The sequence below is a fragment of the Saccostrea cucullata genome, unplaced genomic scaffold, assembly GCF_032062105.1.
Source record: "Saccostrea cucullata isolate Sc308-1 unplaced genomic scaffold, CSIRO_AGI_Scuc_v1 ctg31, whole genome shotgun sequence".
In the NCBI taxonomy this organism is placed as follows: domain Eukaryota; kingdom Metazoa; phylum Mollusca; class Bivalvia; order Ostreida; family Ostreidae; genus Saccostrea; species Saccostrea cuccullata.
Genome location: NW_026918875.1, coordinates 204,325 through 222,859, shown reverse-complemented (window position 1 = coordinate 222,859; position 18,535 = coordinate 204,325). Strand labels below are relative to the sequence as shown.

General features: G+C 36.1%; 2 protein-coding genes across 2 annotated transcripts in view; one reads left to right on the top strand and one right to left on the bottom strand.

Annotated features, from left to right (window-relative positions):
• The window catches only part of LOC134273581 (DNA-dependent protein kinase catalytic subunit-like), a 76,466-nt gene that overhangs the window by 39,421 nt on the left and 18,510 nt on the right, over positions 1–18,535 (top strand). The window contains 6 exon segments of the mRNA XM_062755777.1: positions 196–305; positions 622–753; positions 14,377–14,556; positions 14,870–14,957; positions 17,932–18,052; positions 18,394–18,532. Coding sequence (XP_062611761.1) covers positions 196–305; positions 622–753; positions 14,377–14,556; positions 14,870–14,957; positions 17,932–18,052; positions 18,394–18,532 — 770 coding nt within the window.
• Positions 5,854–9,925, bottom strand: LOC134273562 (tripartite motif-containing protein 2-like). The gene is made up of 2 exons (XM_062755758.1): positions 9,842–9,925; positions 5,854–7,552 (listed from the first exon to the last, which is right to left on the bottom strand). The coding sequence occupies exon 2, from the start codon at positions 7,425–7,427 to the stop codon at positions 5,856–5,858; it is 1,572 nt and encodes a 523-aa protein (XP_062611742.1). The 5' UTR covers positions 7,428–7,552; positions 9,842–9,925; the 3' UTR covers positions 5,854–5,855.

The window sequence follows — 18,535 nt, the reverse complement described above, 5'->3', positions numbered from 1 at the left end:
ATATAAAGCATGAATATGACCAATATAAAGACATTGTGGTTGTTGTTCATAAGATGTAGTCTATATGAGTGAAGGAATAATTATAATGAAGCTACTGTATTATTAGTTGAATTCTTGAGTGATGTAACACATATACATTGTACTTGTACGCACATATAGACATACAAAATTGATTCAGAAAAAATATTTCGTCAGATGAGGTTGACAGTGAAATGTCCAGATTAAAGAGACGCTTCTTGAGAGATGAGGAACAAAGTAAAGCTTACTTCATAAAACGCCACACCAGACTGCAGAAAATGAGGGAGGTAGGAATTATATGCAGACAAATATCTGTTATATGGTCTATCACGGGAATTGTTCTATAATTTTTCAATTTCTCAAGTTTCTTTTAGAGCTGCAGTAAATGTGTATGTTTTGGGAAGAATATAATAAAAATTGTCCTAAATTAAATTCTTTCTAAGCAATTCTGCAGATTAAAAATTATGTCCCCTTGAATAAATCAACATTTTATATGGGCACAATAGTTAAATTAGGGACTAAAAGGAAATGTGAAAATTTTCTATTACACTGTAATTATATACAATTGTCTTTTAAACCAGCTTTTATCTCTTTTTTTTGAAGGAGGCTGTGAAAGAACAGAAATCACGTCGAGAACATCAAGTGACCATGTATAGAAAGTATAGAAAGGGAGACTTACCAGACATACAAATAAAGTACTCCTACATTATAGCTCCACTACAGGCAGTAGCTCATGTAAGTCATACCACAGACAGTACAGTACAAACCAGATATACACAGATAAAGTACTCCTACATTATAGCTCCACTACAGGCAGTAGCTCATGTAAGTCACACCACAGACAGTACAAACCAGATATACAGATAAAGTACTCCTACATTATAGCTCTACTACAGACAGTAGCTCATGTAAGTCACACCACAGACAGTACAATACAAACCAGATATACAGATAAAGTACTCCTACATTATAGCTCCACTACAGGCAGTAGCTCATGTAAGTCACACCACAGACAGTACAGTACAAACCAGATATACAGATAAAGTACTCCTACATTATAGCTCCACTACAGGCAGTAGCTCATGTAAGTCACACCACAGAGTACAAACCAGATATACAGATAAAGTACTCCTACATTATAGCTCCACTACAGGCAGTAGCTCATGTAAGTCACACCACAGACAGTACAGTACAAACCAGATATACAGATAAAGTACTCCTACATTATAGCTCCACTACAGACAGTAGCTCATGTAAGTCACACCACAGACAGTACAAACCAGATATACAGATAAAGTACACCTACATTATAGCTCCACTACAGGCAGTAGCTCATGTAAGTCACACCACAGACAGTACAGTACAAACCAGATATACAGATAAAGTACTCCTACATTATAGCTCCACTACAGACAGTAGCTCATGTAAGTCACACCACAGACAGTACAGTACAAACCAGATATACAGATAAAGTACTCCTACATTATAGCTCCACTACAGGCAGTAGCTCATGTAAGTCACACCACAGTACAGTACAGTACAAACCAGATATACAGATCAAGTACTCCTACATTATAGCTCCACTACAGGCAGTAGCTCATGTAAGTCACATCACAGACAGTACAAACCAGATATACAGATCAAGTACTCCTACATTATAGCTCCACTACAGGCAGTAGCTCATGTAAGTCACACCACAGACAGTACAAACCAGATATACAGATAAAGTACTCCTACATTATAGCTCCACTACAGGCAGTAGCTCATGTAAGTCACACCACAGACATGACAGTACAAACTAGATATACAGATCAAGTACTCCTACATTATAGCTCCACTACAGACAGTAGCTCATGTAAGTCACACTACAGACAGTACAGTACAAACCAGATATACAGATCAAGTACTCCTACATTATAGCTCCACTACAGGCAGTAGCTCATGTAAGTCACACCACAGACAGTACAAACCAGATATACAGATAAAGTACTCCTACATTATAGCTCCACTACAGACAGTAGCTCATGTAAGTCACACCACAGTACAGTACAGTACAAACCAGATATACAGATCAAGTACTCCTACATTATAGCTCCACTACAGGCAGTAGCTCTTGTAAGTCACAACACAGCTCATGTAAGTCACACCACAGACAGTACAAACCAGATATACAGATCAAGTACTCCTACATTATAGCTCCACTACAGGCAGTAGCTCATGTAAGTCATACCACAGACAGTACAAACCAGATATACAGATAAAGTACTTCTACATTATAGCTCCACTACAGGCAGTAGCTCATGTAAGTCATACCACAGACAGTACAGTACAAACCAGATATACAGATAAAGTACTCCTACATTATAGCTCCACTACAGACAGTAGCTCATGTAAGTCACACCACAGACAGTACAGTACAAACCAGATATACAGATAAAGTACTCCTACATTATAGCTCCACTACAGGCAGTAGCTCATGTAAGTCACACCACAGACAGTACAGTACAAACCAGATATACAGATAAAGTACTCCTACATTATAGCTCCACTACAGGCAGTAGCTCATGTAAGTCACACCACAGACAGTACAAACCAGATATACAGATAAAGTACTCCTACATTATAGCTCCACTACAGGCAGTAGCTCATGTAAGTCACACCACAGACAGTACAAACCAGATATACAGATAAGTACTCCTACATTATAGCTCCACTACAGGCAGTAGCTCATGTAAGTCATATCACAGACAGTATAAACCAGATATACAGATAAAGTACTCCTACATTATAGTACTACAGGCACTCAGAAGTATATCACAGACAGTACAAACCAGATATACAGATAAAGTACTCCTACATTATAGCTCCACTACAGGCAGTAGCTCATGTAAGTCATATCACAGACAGTACAAACCAGATATACAGATAAAGTACTCCTACATTATAGCTCCACTACAGGCAGTAGCTCATGTAAGTCATATCACAGACAGTACAAACCAGATATACAGATAAAGTACTCCTACATTATAGCTCCACTACAGGCAGTAGCTCATGTAAGTCATATCACAGACAGTACAAACCAGATATACAGATAAAGTACTCCTACATTATAGCTCCACTACAGGCAGTAGCTCATGTAAGTCATATCACAGACAGTACAAACCAGATATACAGATAAAGTACTCCTACATTATAGCTCCACTACAGGCAGTAGCTCATGTAAGTCACACCACAGACAGTACAGTACAAACCAGATATACAGATAAAGTACTCCTACATTATAGCTCCACTACAGACAGTAGCTCATGTAAGTCACACCACAGACAGTACAGTACAAACCAGATATACAGATAAAGTACTCCTACATTATAGCTCCACTACAGACAGTAGCTCATGTAAGTCACACCACAGACAGTACAGTACAAACCAGATATACAGATAAAGTACTCCTACATTATAGCTCCACTACAGGCAGTAGCTCATGTAAGTCACAACACAGACAGTACAAACCAGATATACAGATAAAGTACTCCTACATTATAGCTCCACTACAGACAGTAGCTCATGTAAGTCACACCACAGACAGTACAGTACAAACCAGATATACAGATAAAGTACTCCTACATTATAGCTCCACTACAGACAGTAGCTCATGTAAGTCACACCACAGACAGTACAGTACAAACCAGATATACAGATAAAGTACTCCTACATTATAGCTCCACTACAGACAGTAGCTCATGTAAGTCACACCACAGACAGTACAGTACAAACCAGATATACAGATAAAGTACTCCTACATTATAGCTCCACTACAGACAGTAGCTCATGTAAGTCACAACACAGACATTACAGTACAAACCAGATATACAGATAAAGTACTCCTACATTATAGCTCCACTACAGGCAGTAGCTCATGTAAGTCACACCACAGACAGTACAGTACAAACCAGATATACAGATAAAGTACTCCTACATTATAGCTCCACTACAGACAGTAGCTCATGTAAGTCATACCACAGACATTACAGTACAAACCAGATATACAGATAAAGTACTCCTACATTATAGCTCCACTACAGACAGTAGCTCATGTAAGTCACACCACAGACAGTACAGTACAAACCAGATATACAGATAAAGTACTCCTACATTATAGCTCCACTACAGACAGTAGCTCATGTAAGTCACACCACAGACAGTACAGTACAAACCAGATATACAGATAAAGTACTCCTACATTATAGCTCCACTACAGGCTGTAGCTCATGTAAGTCACACCACAGTACAGTACAAACCAGATATACAGATAAAGTACTCCTACATTATAGCTCCACTACAGACAGTAGCTCATGTAAGTCACACCACAGTACAGTACAAACCAGATATACAGATAAAGTACTCCTACATTATAGTTCCACTACAGACAGTAGCTCATGTAAGTCACACCACAGACAGTACAGTACAAACCAGATATACAGATAAAGTACTTTTACATTATAGCTCCACTTATTGCAGTTGCTCATGTAAGCCACACCACAGACAGTACAGTACAAACCAGATACTGTAAACCAACTTTTATTCGCGACGACTTTATTTTGCGATTTACCTGGGGTTAACTAGTTCGCGACAATTAATTTTTGCGATAAAGCCTATTTAGGTTCTCTTGTTAATATAGACACATAGACTTTAAGGTTCACGGCGAGAAATATTCGTGATGATGTGGCCCTCGCGAACTTTGCGAAAATTTCTCGCACGCGAATAAAAGTTGGTTTACAGTATGCAGATAAAGGAGAAAATCTATTAATAAACAGAGAGACCAAAGTTACTCAGAATAGCAACATGACCAATGGGCTTCTTGTTTGTTTGTTTTTTTTTTATTTCTGGTTATTAATTTTTAGTGTGTGAAGTTAAAAAAACTTGTGGACCAGACTTTTCAAAGACTCTAAGACTAATATGGAAGATTTCAAAGTACCAAGCCTTGTATTGTGTCCATAGAAGAAACAGTTTTATTAGGCAATTAGCAGAAGCAAAGATTAAAATATTAATTAAAAAACGAAACTAAGGATAGACCAGTTTCATAGCCCATTGATCTTTCTGACACTCGCAAGCATTTACAAATTCCAACTGGGCCTGTCAACGGTTTGAATAACGTACATGAAATGATACTTAGCTTTGTTTTGTATGTTTTCTGTTTCTTTGTTATCATAATTATTAGTCCCCTACCGTTGAAAATTGTATCATAAATATAATCTTGATACATCGCTTACATTGAGGGAAGCAAATTGTTCTGCATCCATTGTTGTTGTCTGGCGCACTGTGATGTCAGTTATGAAGCTTTATGCAGGGTCACATGAAAAAAATACATGTATATTGATGATGTACAGTTCCTAAATTTCATGTATGTTTAATTTTTGGTGGTTAGGTCATATGGATAGGGCACAGTAGCAAAATAATGTGGGTAGGCAGCATAACATTGTTTAATACGGTATTGCTCTCAACCAATGAACATTCAAGATTTTTATCAGAGGCAGGATAAATTACTTTCTTCAAAGAAAAAAAATTAATTCTTCTAAATTCGGTTTAAAATATTTTGGCAGTTTTAAAATAATTCTTAGATAGTGAATTGTGTTGGAGAAATATCCTAAAACACTATATCTTTTATCTACAGCCAAAATTGAATTTCACAAACATTATCAGAAAATTTCCTATAACATGCTTTAGTTTTCAATCATTTTTAAAGACTGAAGTAGATGTATTTATTATTGAAAGATTCCATAGTTCAACTTACTGATACAAACCCTTTAATTATTTAAAATACAACAAAGTAAGGCATTTCACTGCAGATATTTAATTTTCATCACTTGTTTGTATACGCATTCAGCAACAAACAGATTGTCATTTGTATCTGTACACAGTCCCCAGGGAAAATTCAGTCCACAGTCTATGTAACGGAGGAATTGACCATCCTGGTCTATGATATGGACACAGTGATTGAAATAATCAGCTGTAAGGATATGACTCTGACTATCTGTGGTGATTCCTTTTGGACTGAATGAATGGTTCTTTGAAGAAGGAGTATGTCCAGTGTATCTGAATCTCAGTTTCCCTTTCTGATTGACCACCACTACTGCTTTAGCTCCACGTTCAGACACACAAATATCCAGGTTCCTGTTCTCGGTTACATATTTGTTATCACTACCAGATGAATAGAGAGGTTTACATTTATCATCAAACTGAATGGTTTGTTTCTCTGTGGAACCAGAGTAACGCACAACTTTTGTTTGTTTGTTATCATCACTGATCATGATAACCAGGAGGTCACCAGAGGAGGTGCTACAGACACCTTTAGGTTTCCAGTTCTGTAATCTGATCACCTCCTCTATCCTCTCATTCTTCACAATGTTCACAGTTCTATCATCATAATCAGTATAAACTAGATCTCCACTTTTTGTCACTGCTATGTCATATGGTCTGTTCCCTGACTTGGTTGTGATTGACTTGAGTAGCGATCCCTGATTGATGCTGTATAGTTTCATGGTTTTGCTATATACTCTTGTCCAGATTTCTTCATTACTTAGACTGACCACACTGTAAAGCGATTCCAAGCCAGTGTTTATGGTGGTGACAGTCTCTGGTTCATCAAGCAGCTGTTTGACAGGAGGAGAGGATTTTGGTGATCTCTGTGTTGTGTTCATGCTGTAGCCATGTTTATCTGATGTTAAAGAACTTGATGATAAGGCTCCAAAGAATTTATGGAGTTCTTCTTGGATTTTTCCTGGAATAAATTTGGGTAAAGATGGTATAATTTTGATTGGAAGATTTCTGTATGTGTGTACATTTAATGTGACACTAAATAGCTTTGACAAGTCATTGGTGTCTATAGCAATTTCCAAAGAATTCATTTCCTCCTTCATGTTAGACAATTTGTTGTTTATTTCATCTAGATGTTTCTGTAAAGTTTGTAACTGTGTGTTTTTCATCTCATCAACTTCAGCTTTAAGTTTCTTGACAAGTTTGTCAATTTCTCTATGGCAGTCCTCTCCATGTTTTGTTATGGCTGTTGAGAGATCATCATATTCCTTTTGTAACTGACTCATTCTGTTTTGTACATCAGAGGCAATGTCCTGATATGTGGGATAAATTGTATCATTCAATTCATCTCTTTCTTTTATAATCATGTCCTTCCTTTCATCCAAAACTCGTAAGAGTTTAGATAATTCATGACCTAAATGTTGATTAGATTCAATGCAGCTGATACAGACAGGAGTGTCACATTGTTTACAGAACATTTTACATCGTTCCTTGCTATGGTATGTACATCCAGGGTAGAGGGAAGTGCATTTTCTGGCCTGAATACCGACGACTTTGTGATTGATAGATTGATCAGATACCATGTGTTCTCCCATGCACAGGCCTTACACAGGTTGACAAGACATGTATCACAGTGCATCTGTACCACAGCGGTCTCACACAGATCACATCGCATCACATCCTGGGCACTGGTACGGGGGTCCATCATTAGAATTTGTGACTAAAACATAAAAATTCAACATTAATGATTATTTATTTATTGACTGGTTTTGAGGCCAACATTAATTATTTTGGGATTATAGAACCACAGTTTGTCTGAGGCTTTTAAAAATAAGTAAATAAACAGAAACAAGTCATCGTATTGCATATACATGGTTCATTGAATCTTTTGGGAATTAAATTTTGTTCCCGTAGTTAAAGCAATATAAGCTGTGTGTTTGACATCGGAAAAATATTATTTCAATTTTGTAATTAACTATTTTAATGACAGGAAAATAGAACGTTTATAAACTTCTTGTGTTCACATTGCTATGGAAGAACTTTTTACAAGATTTGACTGAAGCAAAATTGAATTATTGTTGTCCTGTGCAATAATGATTTCTTAGAAATATAATACTGTATATTCGGTTGTACAGAAATATTTCTTCTGAAATATTTTTAGCTCACCTGAGCCGAAGGCTCAAGTGAGCTTTTCTGATCACATTTTGTCCGTCCGTCTGGCCGTCTGTCTGTCCAGCTGTCTGTCTGTCCGTCTGTAAACTTTTCACATTTTGTCCGTCCGTCTGTCCGTCCGTCTGTCTGTCCAGCTGTCTGTCTGTCCGTCTGTAAACTTTTCACATTTTCGACTTCTTCTCAAGAACCACTGGGCCAATTTCGACCAAAAAAATCATTCTTGGGTGAAGGGGAATTTAAATTGCTAAAATAAAGGGCCAAGTCCCTTCACAAGGGGAGATAATCAAGAAAAGACAAAAATAGGGTGGGGTCATTAAAAAATCTTCTTCTCAAGAACCACTGGGCCAATAATGCTGAAACTTATGTGGAGGCACCCTTGGATAGTGTAGATTCTAAAGTGTTCAAATCATGACCCCCGGGGGTTGGGCAGGGCCACAATGGGGAATCAAAATTTTACATAGAAATATATAGGAAAAATCTTTTAAAAAAATCTTCTTCTCAAGAACCTCTGGGCCAGAAAAGCTGAAACTGATGTGGAAGCACCCTGGGGTAGTGTAGATTCTAAATTGTTCAAATCATGACCCCCGGGGGTAGGGCAGGGCCACAATGGGGAATCAAATTTTTACATAGAAATATATAGGAAAAATCTTTGAAAATCTTCTTCTCAAGAACCACTGGGCCAGAAAAGCTGAAACTCATGTGGAAGCATTGTGGGGTAGTGTAGATTCTAAATTGTTCAAATCATGACCCCCGGGGGTTGGGTGGGGCCACAATGGTGAATCAAAGTTTTACATAGAAATATATAGGAAAAATCTTTAAAAATCTTCTCCTCAAGAACCACTGGGCCAGAAAAGCTGAAACTGATGTGGAAGCACCCTGGGGTAGTGAAGATTCTAAATTGTTCAAATCATGACCCACGGGGGTAGGGCGGGGCCACAATGGGGAATCAAAGTTTTACATAGAAATATTTAGGAAAACTCTGAGAAAATCTTCTGAAACTGATGTGGAAGCACCCTGGGGTAGTGAAGATTCTAAATTGTTCAAATTGTGACCCCCGGGGGTAGGGCGGGGCCACAATGGGGAATCAAAGTTTTACATAGAAATATATTGAAAAAATCTTTGAAAATCTTCTTTTCAAGAACCACTGGGCCAGCAAAGCTGAAACTGATGTGGAAGCATTGTGGGGTAGTGTAGATTCTAATTTGTTCAAATCATGACCCCCGGGGATAGGGCGGGGCCACAATGGGGAATCAAAGTTTTACATAGAAATATATAGGAAAAATCATTAAAAATTTTCCTCTCAAGAACCACTGGGAAAGAAAAGCTGAAACTGATGTGGAAGCACCCTGGGGTAGTGTAGATTCTAAATTGTTCAAATCATGACCCCAGGGGGTAGGGCGGGGCCACAATGGGGCATCAATGTTTTACATAGAAATATATAGGAAAAATCTTTGAAAATCTTCTTCTCAAGAACTACTGGGCCAGAAAAGCTGAAACTGATGTGGAAGCACCCTGGGGTAGTGTAGATTCTAAATTGTTCAAATCATGACCCCAGGGGGTAGGGCGGGGCCACAATATGTATTACAAGGGGGAAATCTGGTAAAGAACAATATGACAAAATATTCTCAGGTGAGCGATGTGGCCCATGGGCCTTAAACTTCATTTTGGTCTTATTGATCATAAGGGTTTAGATTACATACAGATTAATCATAATAACACATTTTAATAGCAAAATAAAATTCTCAAAAATGCAGCTCATATTGCTTTAAAGCCTGTACTACTGAATTTTCAATGACTCCCAACTGTTATGCACAGAAACATTCAAAAGTTTTTTTACCTGACTTCAGTAATGGCGGCTGTCCTATTTGTTCATCTCCAAGTGCAGTCTATCTGTATGTAACTCTGATCACATGACACACCTACGTTATCTACCTGTCAGGTGTTTATACTTCCTGGTTTAAAGTGGAATTTAAATACCTCCAACAACTGCTTGAAATGCAGAAATTATATAGATCATTTCATGTTATTTCAATGCACTAGAAAATATTATATGCAATTGTATCAAAAGAACATTGATTTCTGCATGAAAATTTTAAAGATTTTTGATTTACCTTTACCAAAGGAATATATTTGTAGCAAATATGTGAATATTTGAAGAAAAAAAACTTTCAAGTGCAGTAAAGTTTTAAAAACATGATGTCAGAGAGAATTGAATTTCAACCTGAAAAGCAGTTGAAATTCTTTTTAAAGATACATTTTATATGTGTTGAAATACAGCTTTATATACATATGTACTTGGATTAGAACTAAAAAAAAAAGAATCTTTTTTATGTATAAGTTTTGGACTCTGCTAGATTCAGAGTGACCACCAGTCTATGGCACAGAAAAGGCTAGTGTAGAATTTTGAATTAAATCTATTTTAATTCAAATAAGATCCCAAAGACTAGGGCCACAACAGCTCATGAAAATTTTAAGAAGAAAATCATATAAACGGTAAAAATTACAACTCCCAAAATATGGTTGGACCAGAGTCAATCATTTTAATTTACAGCATCTTCATGGCCTTTTGAGCAAGCATGATGCATGATGCTCATTTTAGAAAAGATTGATGTTATGTACAGGGGGTTCTTTGCATAACCTTCACATATGTAAAAATGTCATACTTTTGTAGCCAGGCACATTAGCGGAAGTAGAAGTCATAAGATAACATGAAAATGAAAGGGGGAGGGTTATAATAAGATTCTTTTATGGAGCAAAAAAGAAATAAGTGATGTCAAATCAAAAGTGACACTGTACCATGTAATGTAGATCGAGACTTATTGAGCTAAAGGCTCAAATGAGCTTTTCTGATCAATTTTTTCCGGCGTCCATTTGTCTGTCAATCTGTCGGTAAACTTGTCACATTTTTGACTTCTTCTCAAGAACCACTGGGCCACTTTCAACCAAACTTGCTACAAAGCATCCTTGAGTAAAAGGAATTCAAGTTTGTTTAAAGGAAGGACCACACCCTGTTTCAAGGGGAGATAATTAGGAATTAGTTAAAAAACAAGGGCATTCTTAAAAATCTTCTTCTCAAGAACCTTTGGATCAGGAAGGATGAAACTTATATGGAAGCATGCTCACGTAGTGTAAATTCAAGTTAGTTCACATTATGACCCCAGGGGTTAGGGTGGGCCCACAATGTCTGATTATAGTTTTACACAGGAATACATATTTTTTAAAACTCTTCTTTCTAAGAATGGCAAAGCCATGATTGGTCATTTACATGGAAGCATCCTTAGGAAGTGCAGATTCAATTATTTTTTTCAAATCATAAATCCTGGGGTAGATTGGGTCACAATGGGGGATCAAAATTTTATTATACAGGAAAATGTTATAAATCTTCTCAAGAATAACAAAGCTATGATTAGTCATATAATATGTATGAAATCATTTAAATGATGTAGATTCAAGTTTGTTCAAATCATTCATTACCCCAGGGGGAAGGGCAACAATGGGTAATCAAAGTTTAAAATAAGAATACATAGGAAAATTCTTCAAAACTTCTTTCTAAGAACAGCAAAGGCATGATTGGTGATATCATGGAAGCATGCTCAGGTAGTGTTGATTAAAGTTTGTTCAAGTCATGACCCTGGGGGTAGGCAGGGGCCACAATGGGGTATCAAAGTTTTACATAGGAATAAAAAGGAAAAATCTTTTTTCAAGAACAGAAAAGCCATGATTAGTCATATTGATATAGAGGCATCCTCAGGTAGTGTAAAATCAAATTGGCTCAAATTAGGGCCCCCGGGGCCACAATAGGGGGTCAAATGTTTGCTAATGAATAAATAGGAAAAAAACTTTTGCTCAAGAACAGCAGTCATTTGTTATATTTATATTATGGACACATCATCAGGTAGTTTATTAAAATTCAAGTCCCTAGCCAATGTGCTCAGGTGAGTGATGTGGCCCATTGGCCTCTTGTTATTAGCTCACCTCAATGAAGTTGGGGGAGCTTATGTAATACCCTCAGCATCGGTGTCGGCGTCCCGGGTTAAGGTTAAGTTTTTTGGAGCAGTTTTCTTTTCAAGTACTTCTATGTCCTATATTGATTAGACATGCATGGAAGATGTTTCTAGTGTGTTTCATTGTACCAGTCAAAGTTTCAGATGCTGCAATTTCAGCAAAGGAATGACTAGGTTAATGTTTTTGGAGCAGGTTAACATTTTTGGTGCAGTTTTTGGTATAAGTCTCATTTCCGAGTAACTATAAGCCCTATGTTGACCAAACTTGCATGGATGGTACATCTTAGGATGCACACTACCAGGCTTGCTTCGGATGCTGAATCTGACCTACATTTTCCGCATGAGTGAACAGGTTTATGTTTTTGGTGCAGGTCTCATTTCCAAGTAACTATCGTGACCAAACTTGCATGGATGATACATCTAAGGATGCATACTACCAGACTTGCTTCGGATGCAGAATCTGACCTACATTTTCCAGTTGAGTGAACAGGTTAAAGTTTTTGGTGCAGGTTTCATTTCCAAGTTACTATGAGCCATATAATGACCAAACTTGCAAGGATGGTACATCTAAGGGTGCATTCTACTAGGCTGGCTTTGGATGCTGAATCTGACCAACATTTTCTGGATTGGTGAAAAGGTTAGTTTTTAGCTCTACTGGTCAGAGACCAGAAGAGCTTATGCGATAGTAATGCGTCCGTCTTCCGTCCGTCTGTCTGTCCGTCTGTCTGTCTGTCCATCTGTCTGTCTGTCTGTCTGTAAACAATCTTTCAAAATGCTACTCCTCCTACAGTTATGGTCTGATTTCAATATAACTTCGCACACAAGTAGACTATACTAAGATACATAATTCTCTGTATCGGTTTTTGATTTTGATGAACGTTGTTGCCGTTGTTGCTAAAAATAGAAATTTCTGTGAAATTCTTTCAAAATGCTACTCCTCCTACAGTTTTGGTCTGATTTCAATATAACTTGGCACATAAGTAGACTACACTAAGATACATTATTCTGTGTATCGGTTTTTGATTTCGATGAATGGTGTTGCCGTGGTTACTAAAAATAGAAATTTCTGTGAAATTCTTTCAAAATACTACTCCTTCTACATTTTTGGTCTGATTTCAATATAACTTAGCACACAAGTAGACTACACTAAGATACATAATTCTGTGTATCAATTTTTGATTTCGATGAACGGTGTTGCCGTTGTTATTACTAAAAATAGAAATTTCTATGAAATTCTTTCAAAATGCTACTCCTCCTACAGTTTTGGTCTGATTTCAATATAACTTTGCATACAAGTAGACTACACTAAGATACATAATTCTGTGTATCGATTTTTGATTTCGATGAACGGTGTTGCCGTTGTTGCTAAAAATAGAAATTTCTGTGAAATTCTTTCAAAATGCTACTCCTCCTTCAGTTTTGGTCTGATTTCAATATAACTTGGCACATAAGTAGTTTACACTAAGATACATAATTCTGTGTATCGGTTTTTGATTGCGATTAACGGTGTTGCCGTTGTTACTAAAAATAGAAATTTCTATGAAATTCTTTCAAAATGCTACTCCTCCTACAGTTTTGGTCTGATTTCAATATAACTTGGCACTCAAGTAGACTACACTAAGATATGTAATTCTGTGTATTGGTTTTTGATTTCGATGAACGGTGTTGCCATGGTAACTAGAAATAGAAATTTCTGTTAAAAAATCTCAAAATGCTACTCCTCCTGCAGTTTAAGTCTGATTATAATATAATGTGGCATGTGGCATGCAAGTAGACTATACTAAGAACATAAAGAGACTTAATCAAGGATCATTATTCTTTTTATTGCTGTTGTAAAGTTTCAATTCCCAACATCTTAAGAACTTTTCTCTTCCTTTGCTATAAGTACAAACCAGTAGAGCTTCAGTCTCGACAGAGACTTCTGGTTTTATAAAGGTTTCATTTCCAAGTAACTTTGAGCTCTATGTTGAGCATGATACATCTTATGATGCACACTAATGGACTTGCTTCAGTTGCTGAATTCGACATACATTTTCCAGATAATGGACCTCGTAAAAGTTATGGGTGCATGTCTTTTACCTAGAAACTATAAGGCTTATATAAACCAAACTTGCACAAATGATGCATCAAGGGATGAAAACTCTTAAACTTGCTTCAGATGCTGGATTTTGATTACGTTTTCATGGTGAAGAACTAGTTTGAAGTTTTTATATAGGTCTATTCCAAAGTATCAAATCAAAATTGCATAAATTTTGCATTTTTGGATGTAAAATTTTTATTGATTAATTGCGTGACTTTGCCTTACTTTAAAGACAACATTCATTGAGGTGAGCTCTGTAATCTCTGATTACCTATGTTTTTATTCTAGAGAGACAGTACTATAGCCAAGCTGCTGTTTGGGGCCATATTTAAGGGAATATTTTCTAAGATGGATGAAGTTAAAACAGAGAGGGAGGTACAGGAGACCATACAGGAGATCCAGAAGAGTATCGGTGTGGTGCTGACGTCCTCAATACAGTACTTCACTCCATTCATCAGCTGTCTACTGGTACGTCCATGGTCATTAATATTGCTCCATTATTAACTCAGTCTGCAGTGTACTACTGTAAACCAACTTTTATTTGCATACCAAAGAAATACTTATGTGTTTCATGACTTTCTTCTCTTTGCAATTATTTCTTGCCACAAACAAGTTATTCCTTAGTGTATTAATGTTACCTCAGCCATGGAAATGGATTTCCGACTAACAAAACAGTGAATAAAAGTTGTCATGAATTAAAGTTGGTTTACAGTATTATACACCTATTGATTTTACCAGATTTTTAGGTGAATTGATTTATCTTATTTTCCTCTATTTTAAGGACATCTTGTACAGTTTAAGAAGCAAACTGAAAGTAGATGTATCTGATGTAAGTTCAGCAGCCACATTTGGAAATGTTCAACCATTGGGTAAGCAGTTGTTTCTCATTTCTTGTTATAAAATACATTTTTCTTTTTTTTGCAACCTGTTAACTTACTCTTTTGGTCGCTTTTCATAATATATATTTTTATTAATATCCATATACACATGAGTAATAATTGTTCATTAAGGCCAGGTAAAATTAATCTTTAGATTCTCATCCTAATTTGCAAAAAAATTGGGGCGGTGGGCGGATTTTATCTTTTATATTTTATAATTGTTAATTTATATATAGGCCTAAGTATCAACAAAACAATGGACGGCCCCGTACACATTTTTTTCATTACCTTAATGCAAATATGAATAGATTTAATTCTTTTCATATTCTTTTAAATATTTAAAGAATTTTTTTTCTTTAAAAGTTAAATATTTATTGTTAATTAACAAATTAACAAGTACACATTATACGGCACACCCTGAACAAAATGAGGTGGGGATACCAATAAATTGTGTATGCGTGACTTCTTACTTTGCAAATTCTATATAAATGTTCTAATAATTATTCTACTGAAAAATCTAGCCCTTCTCTTAAGTATGTCTACGATGTTGTAGATTTTTTTTTTTATTTCAAAGCTAAGTCACACAGCTGGAGATCGTTATATATAACTTGACTTTCCTCGTCTATTTTTACTTAGTTACAATCTCTCTACATACTTGCTCCTGCCAGTGATAGTATCTATATGTGTTTATGCTATTTTTTCTTCTCTGCCTTCTCTATACTGACAAATTATCTTTTCCTTACACATTTAAACTGCTTTTATTGCCGATTTTTCTCCATTCTTCACATGGCGTTTTTGCTATAAATAGCGACACGCGAATTTTAATACAGACGGGAGATATCTCTTAAACTTTGACCCAAATTCTTACTGAATAAAAATACAAGAAACTAGAAACGACTCGTTGCGAGCAACGAGAGGTCTTCCGTCCGATTCCGAAGAAAAAAACGTAACGTCGACTGAATAAGTAAATAAAAATAGCAGACAAGGGAGATTGAACCCAAGTCGCCAGCATGAAAATCCAACGCGCTAAATACTACGTTATTGGAACCTACTCTCTAAATCTAATTGTACATACATCTGCAACAATGCTTCTGTCTTAGAATAATGAAAGGCCGGTCACTATTCAAAATGTCATGCCAAACACCACAAGTTAATCTTCGCGCCTTTTCTTTGGAATGTTATATAAAAAAAGTGTGCTAGCTTCAATGAAATAAATAAACGTTCTTATAGCCTAAAATTTGAGGTTTAGAATGTATATTTAACACATTTCACAAAATCCATATTGTATATAAGCAAGTTACACAAAATCAGTGAAACGGCTATGAATTTTTAACTTTTTTTAATTTCCTGCTTATCCCCAAAGTGAACTATCGCGATTAGTTAAGCTTTTATGAAAAAGTTGAAATGTTTCGCCGAAAAACATGGCTCGCCCTATGACTGTCAAGGAATCGATACCATTTACGCTCAATAACTTGAATCAGATCTGTGAGACAAGAATGCTAATATAAACTCTTTTAATATGACACAAATGTGCATTGTAAAAACAGTCGTTAAGTTTTATAATTACAATTCATCGATATTCTTAGTTGAGAAAGTATTACTTATAAATATGATTTAAGATCTGTTTTTCCGTTGTGAGCAAAAGATATTAGGTATCGAATTTCATCAGGACATTTAGTCTTTTCTTTTTCTACTTTGTGAACCAGTCAAAACCAATTATAGAAGACGTTAGTTCGACACAGAATTGCAACGTAACTACGACGTGACAATCCAAGTATTCTTTTACATTTCATTTATCCTTATGTTATTTTCTTTCAAGCAAACGCTCGGCTGACTCCGTAAACCCCTATTGCGAAATGTCGGCGTTGACAGAGACAGCCGCCATTTTGGACCCGCTTCAGATTTTTGAATGCAAATATCTAGATTATAGATTTACCAATATTCAAACAAATTAGATAGTAAGCATTATAGGGAGGGTTTCTATTAAGATACCAAAAATAATTGAAAAATATTGAAAAACAAAAAAGTTAGAAAATTCGATTTTTTAAAATTTACATCTCGTTACGACCGGAAGTAGTGACGACGCACGAAAACGTGATTCTGCAAACCAGAAAGTCATGATCTATCATTTCCAGTAAGTCTCCAGTTTATATCCTCAACCATTTTCGATGAAAGTGCGCGACAAAATCGCATTTTAAAATCAGGAAATTGTCCATAACTTGGCACCAGAAGCGAATTTTCCAAATTTTTCTTCGGATGTAACAACTTCATATAATGACACATATTTTGTGAAAGTTTCATGAAAAACCGCTGAATAGTTTTCGAGAAATCGCCTGCACAAAATTTTGTCAAAAAAAAGAATAATAATAATAATAATAAGAATAATAATAATAAGAAACAATAGAATCACTATAAGGTCTTCCGTGAAGACGGAAGACCTTAAATACCAAAAATCAAAATAAAAAACATCGGGGTGGGACATTTTGAGAGGGGCGGGCGGGGATGAGAATCTAAAGATTAATTTTATATGGCCTAAGGTTTTGCAAAAGGTCAAGATACCCAAAAATTTATTTTTACAATAGCTCCAAAAACTGTGGTTCTGTTAATCAATGATATACCGTATAAGTGGAAATTTTAACGAGACACAAATTTAGCGATTTGTTCTTTAGAACTGGTATTTTATTTTTAGCGAGATGTAATTTTAACGATTTTTAAATGTTCATTTAAGAACCTATTACAAATAAAATGCAGTAAATTTTTAGCGATATGTAATTTTAGTGATCTCGTCACCCTCACTGATAATGCCAAAATCAAATCCTTGCTAAAATTTCTACTTATACGGTATTTATAAACTAGAAAAGTTTTAACTTCATATAAACCACATAGCTAAGGAGTTGTTGTAAAAATAATTTTTTGGACATCTTGACCTTTGGCAAAACCTTAATTGTAACATTTAATCTGTTAGGAATCTGTGTCCTGGAGGAGCAGCTGATATCACAGACTGAGGATGAACGGCCAACAAAGAGAGGAAGGAGTGAGGGGGCAGTTGTGTCCACAGACACAAAAAGCTGGATTGAACTGGCAAGGTAACAGAACTCCCACACCAACAGGATGGATGTACAATGAAACTTGTCTAATCTAGTCACTGTTGGTTCCACAGAAATTGGCCCAGACTAGACAACATTACAGATTAGACATTAAAATCAATAGAAATTACTAAAAGAGACTGAAAAATAGCATTGTATTAGACAAGATTTTGGAATACACAACATCCAGATTAAACAAGTTTTACTGTAATGATTTACCATTGCACATCTGTGTCTCCTAATGATATTGGGAATGAGACATTACTGATGTGAAGAATTTGTCAAAATATAGTCAAATCTTGGCAATGTATGTGTAGTAAAGATTGAACTTTGTATTGCAGGTTGTATAAATCAGTGAAGGACTATGATGTACTGCTGGGAATCTTCAGTGACAAGATAGGAACACAGGACATCACTAAGGAGGCAGTGCAAATGGAGGCCAGAGGAGACTACTATAAAGCTGTGAAACTGTATAATCAGGTT

Excerpts from the sequence above, each read along its gene's own strand:
- LOC134273562 (XM_062755758.1), bottom strand. The coding sequence starts at position 7,427 with ATGGGAGAACACATGGTATCTGATCAATCTATCAATCACAAAGTCGTC.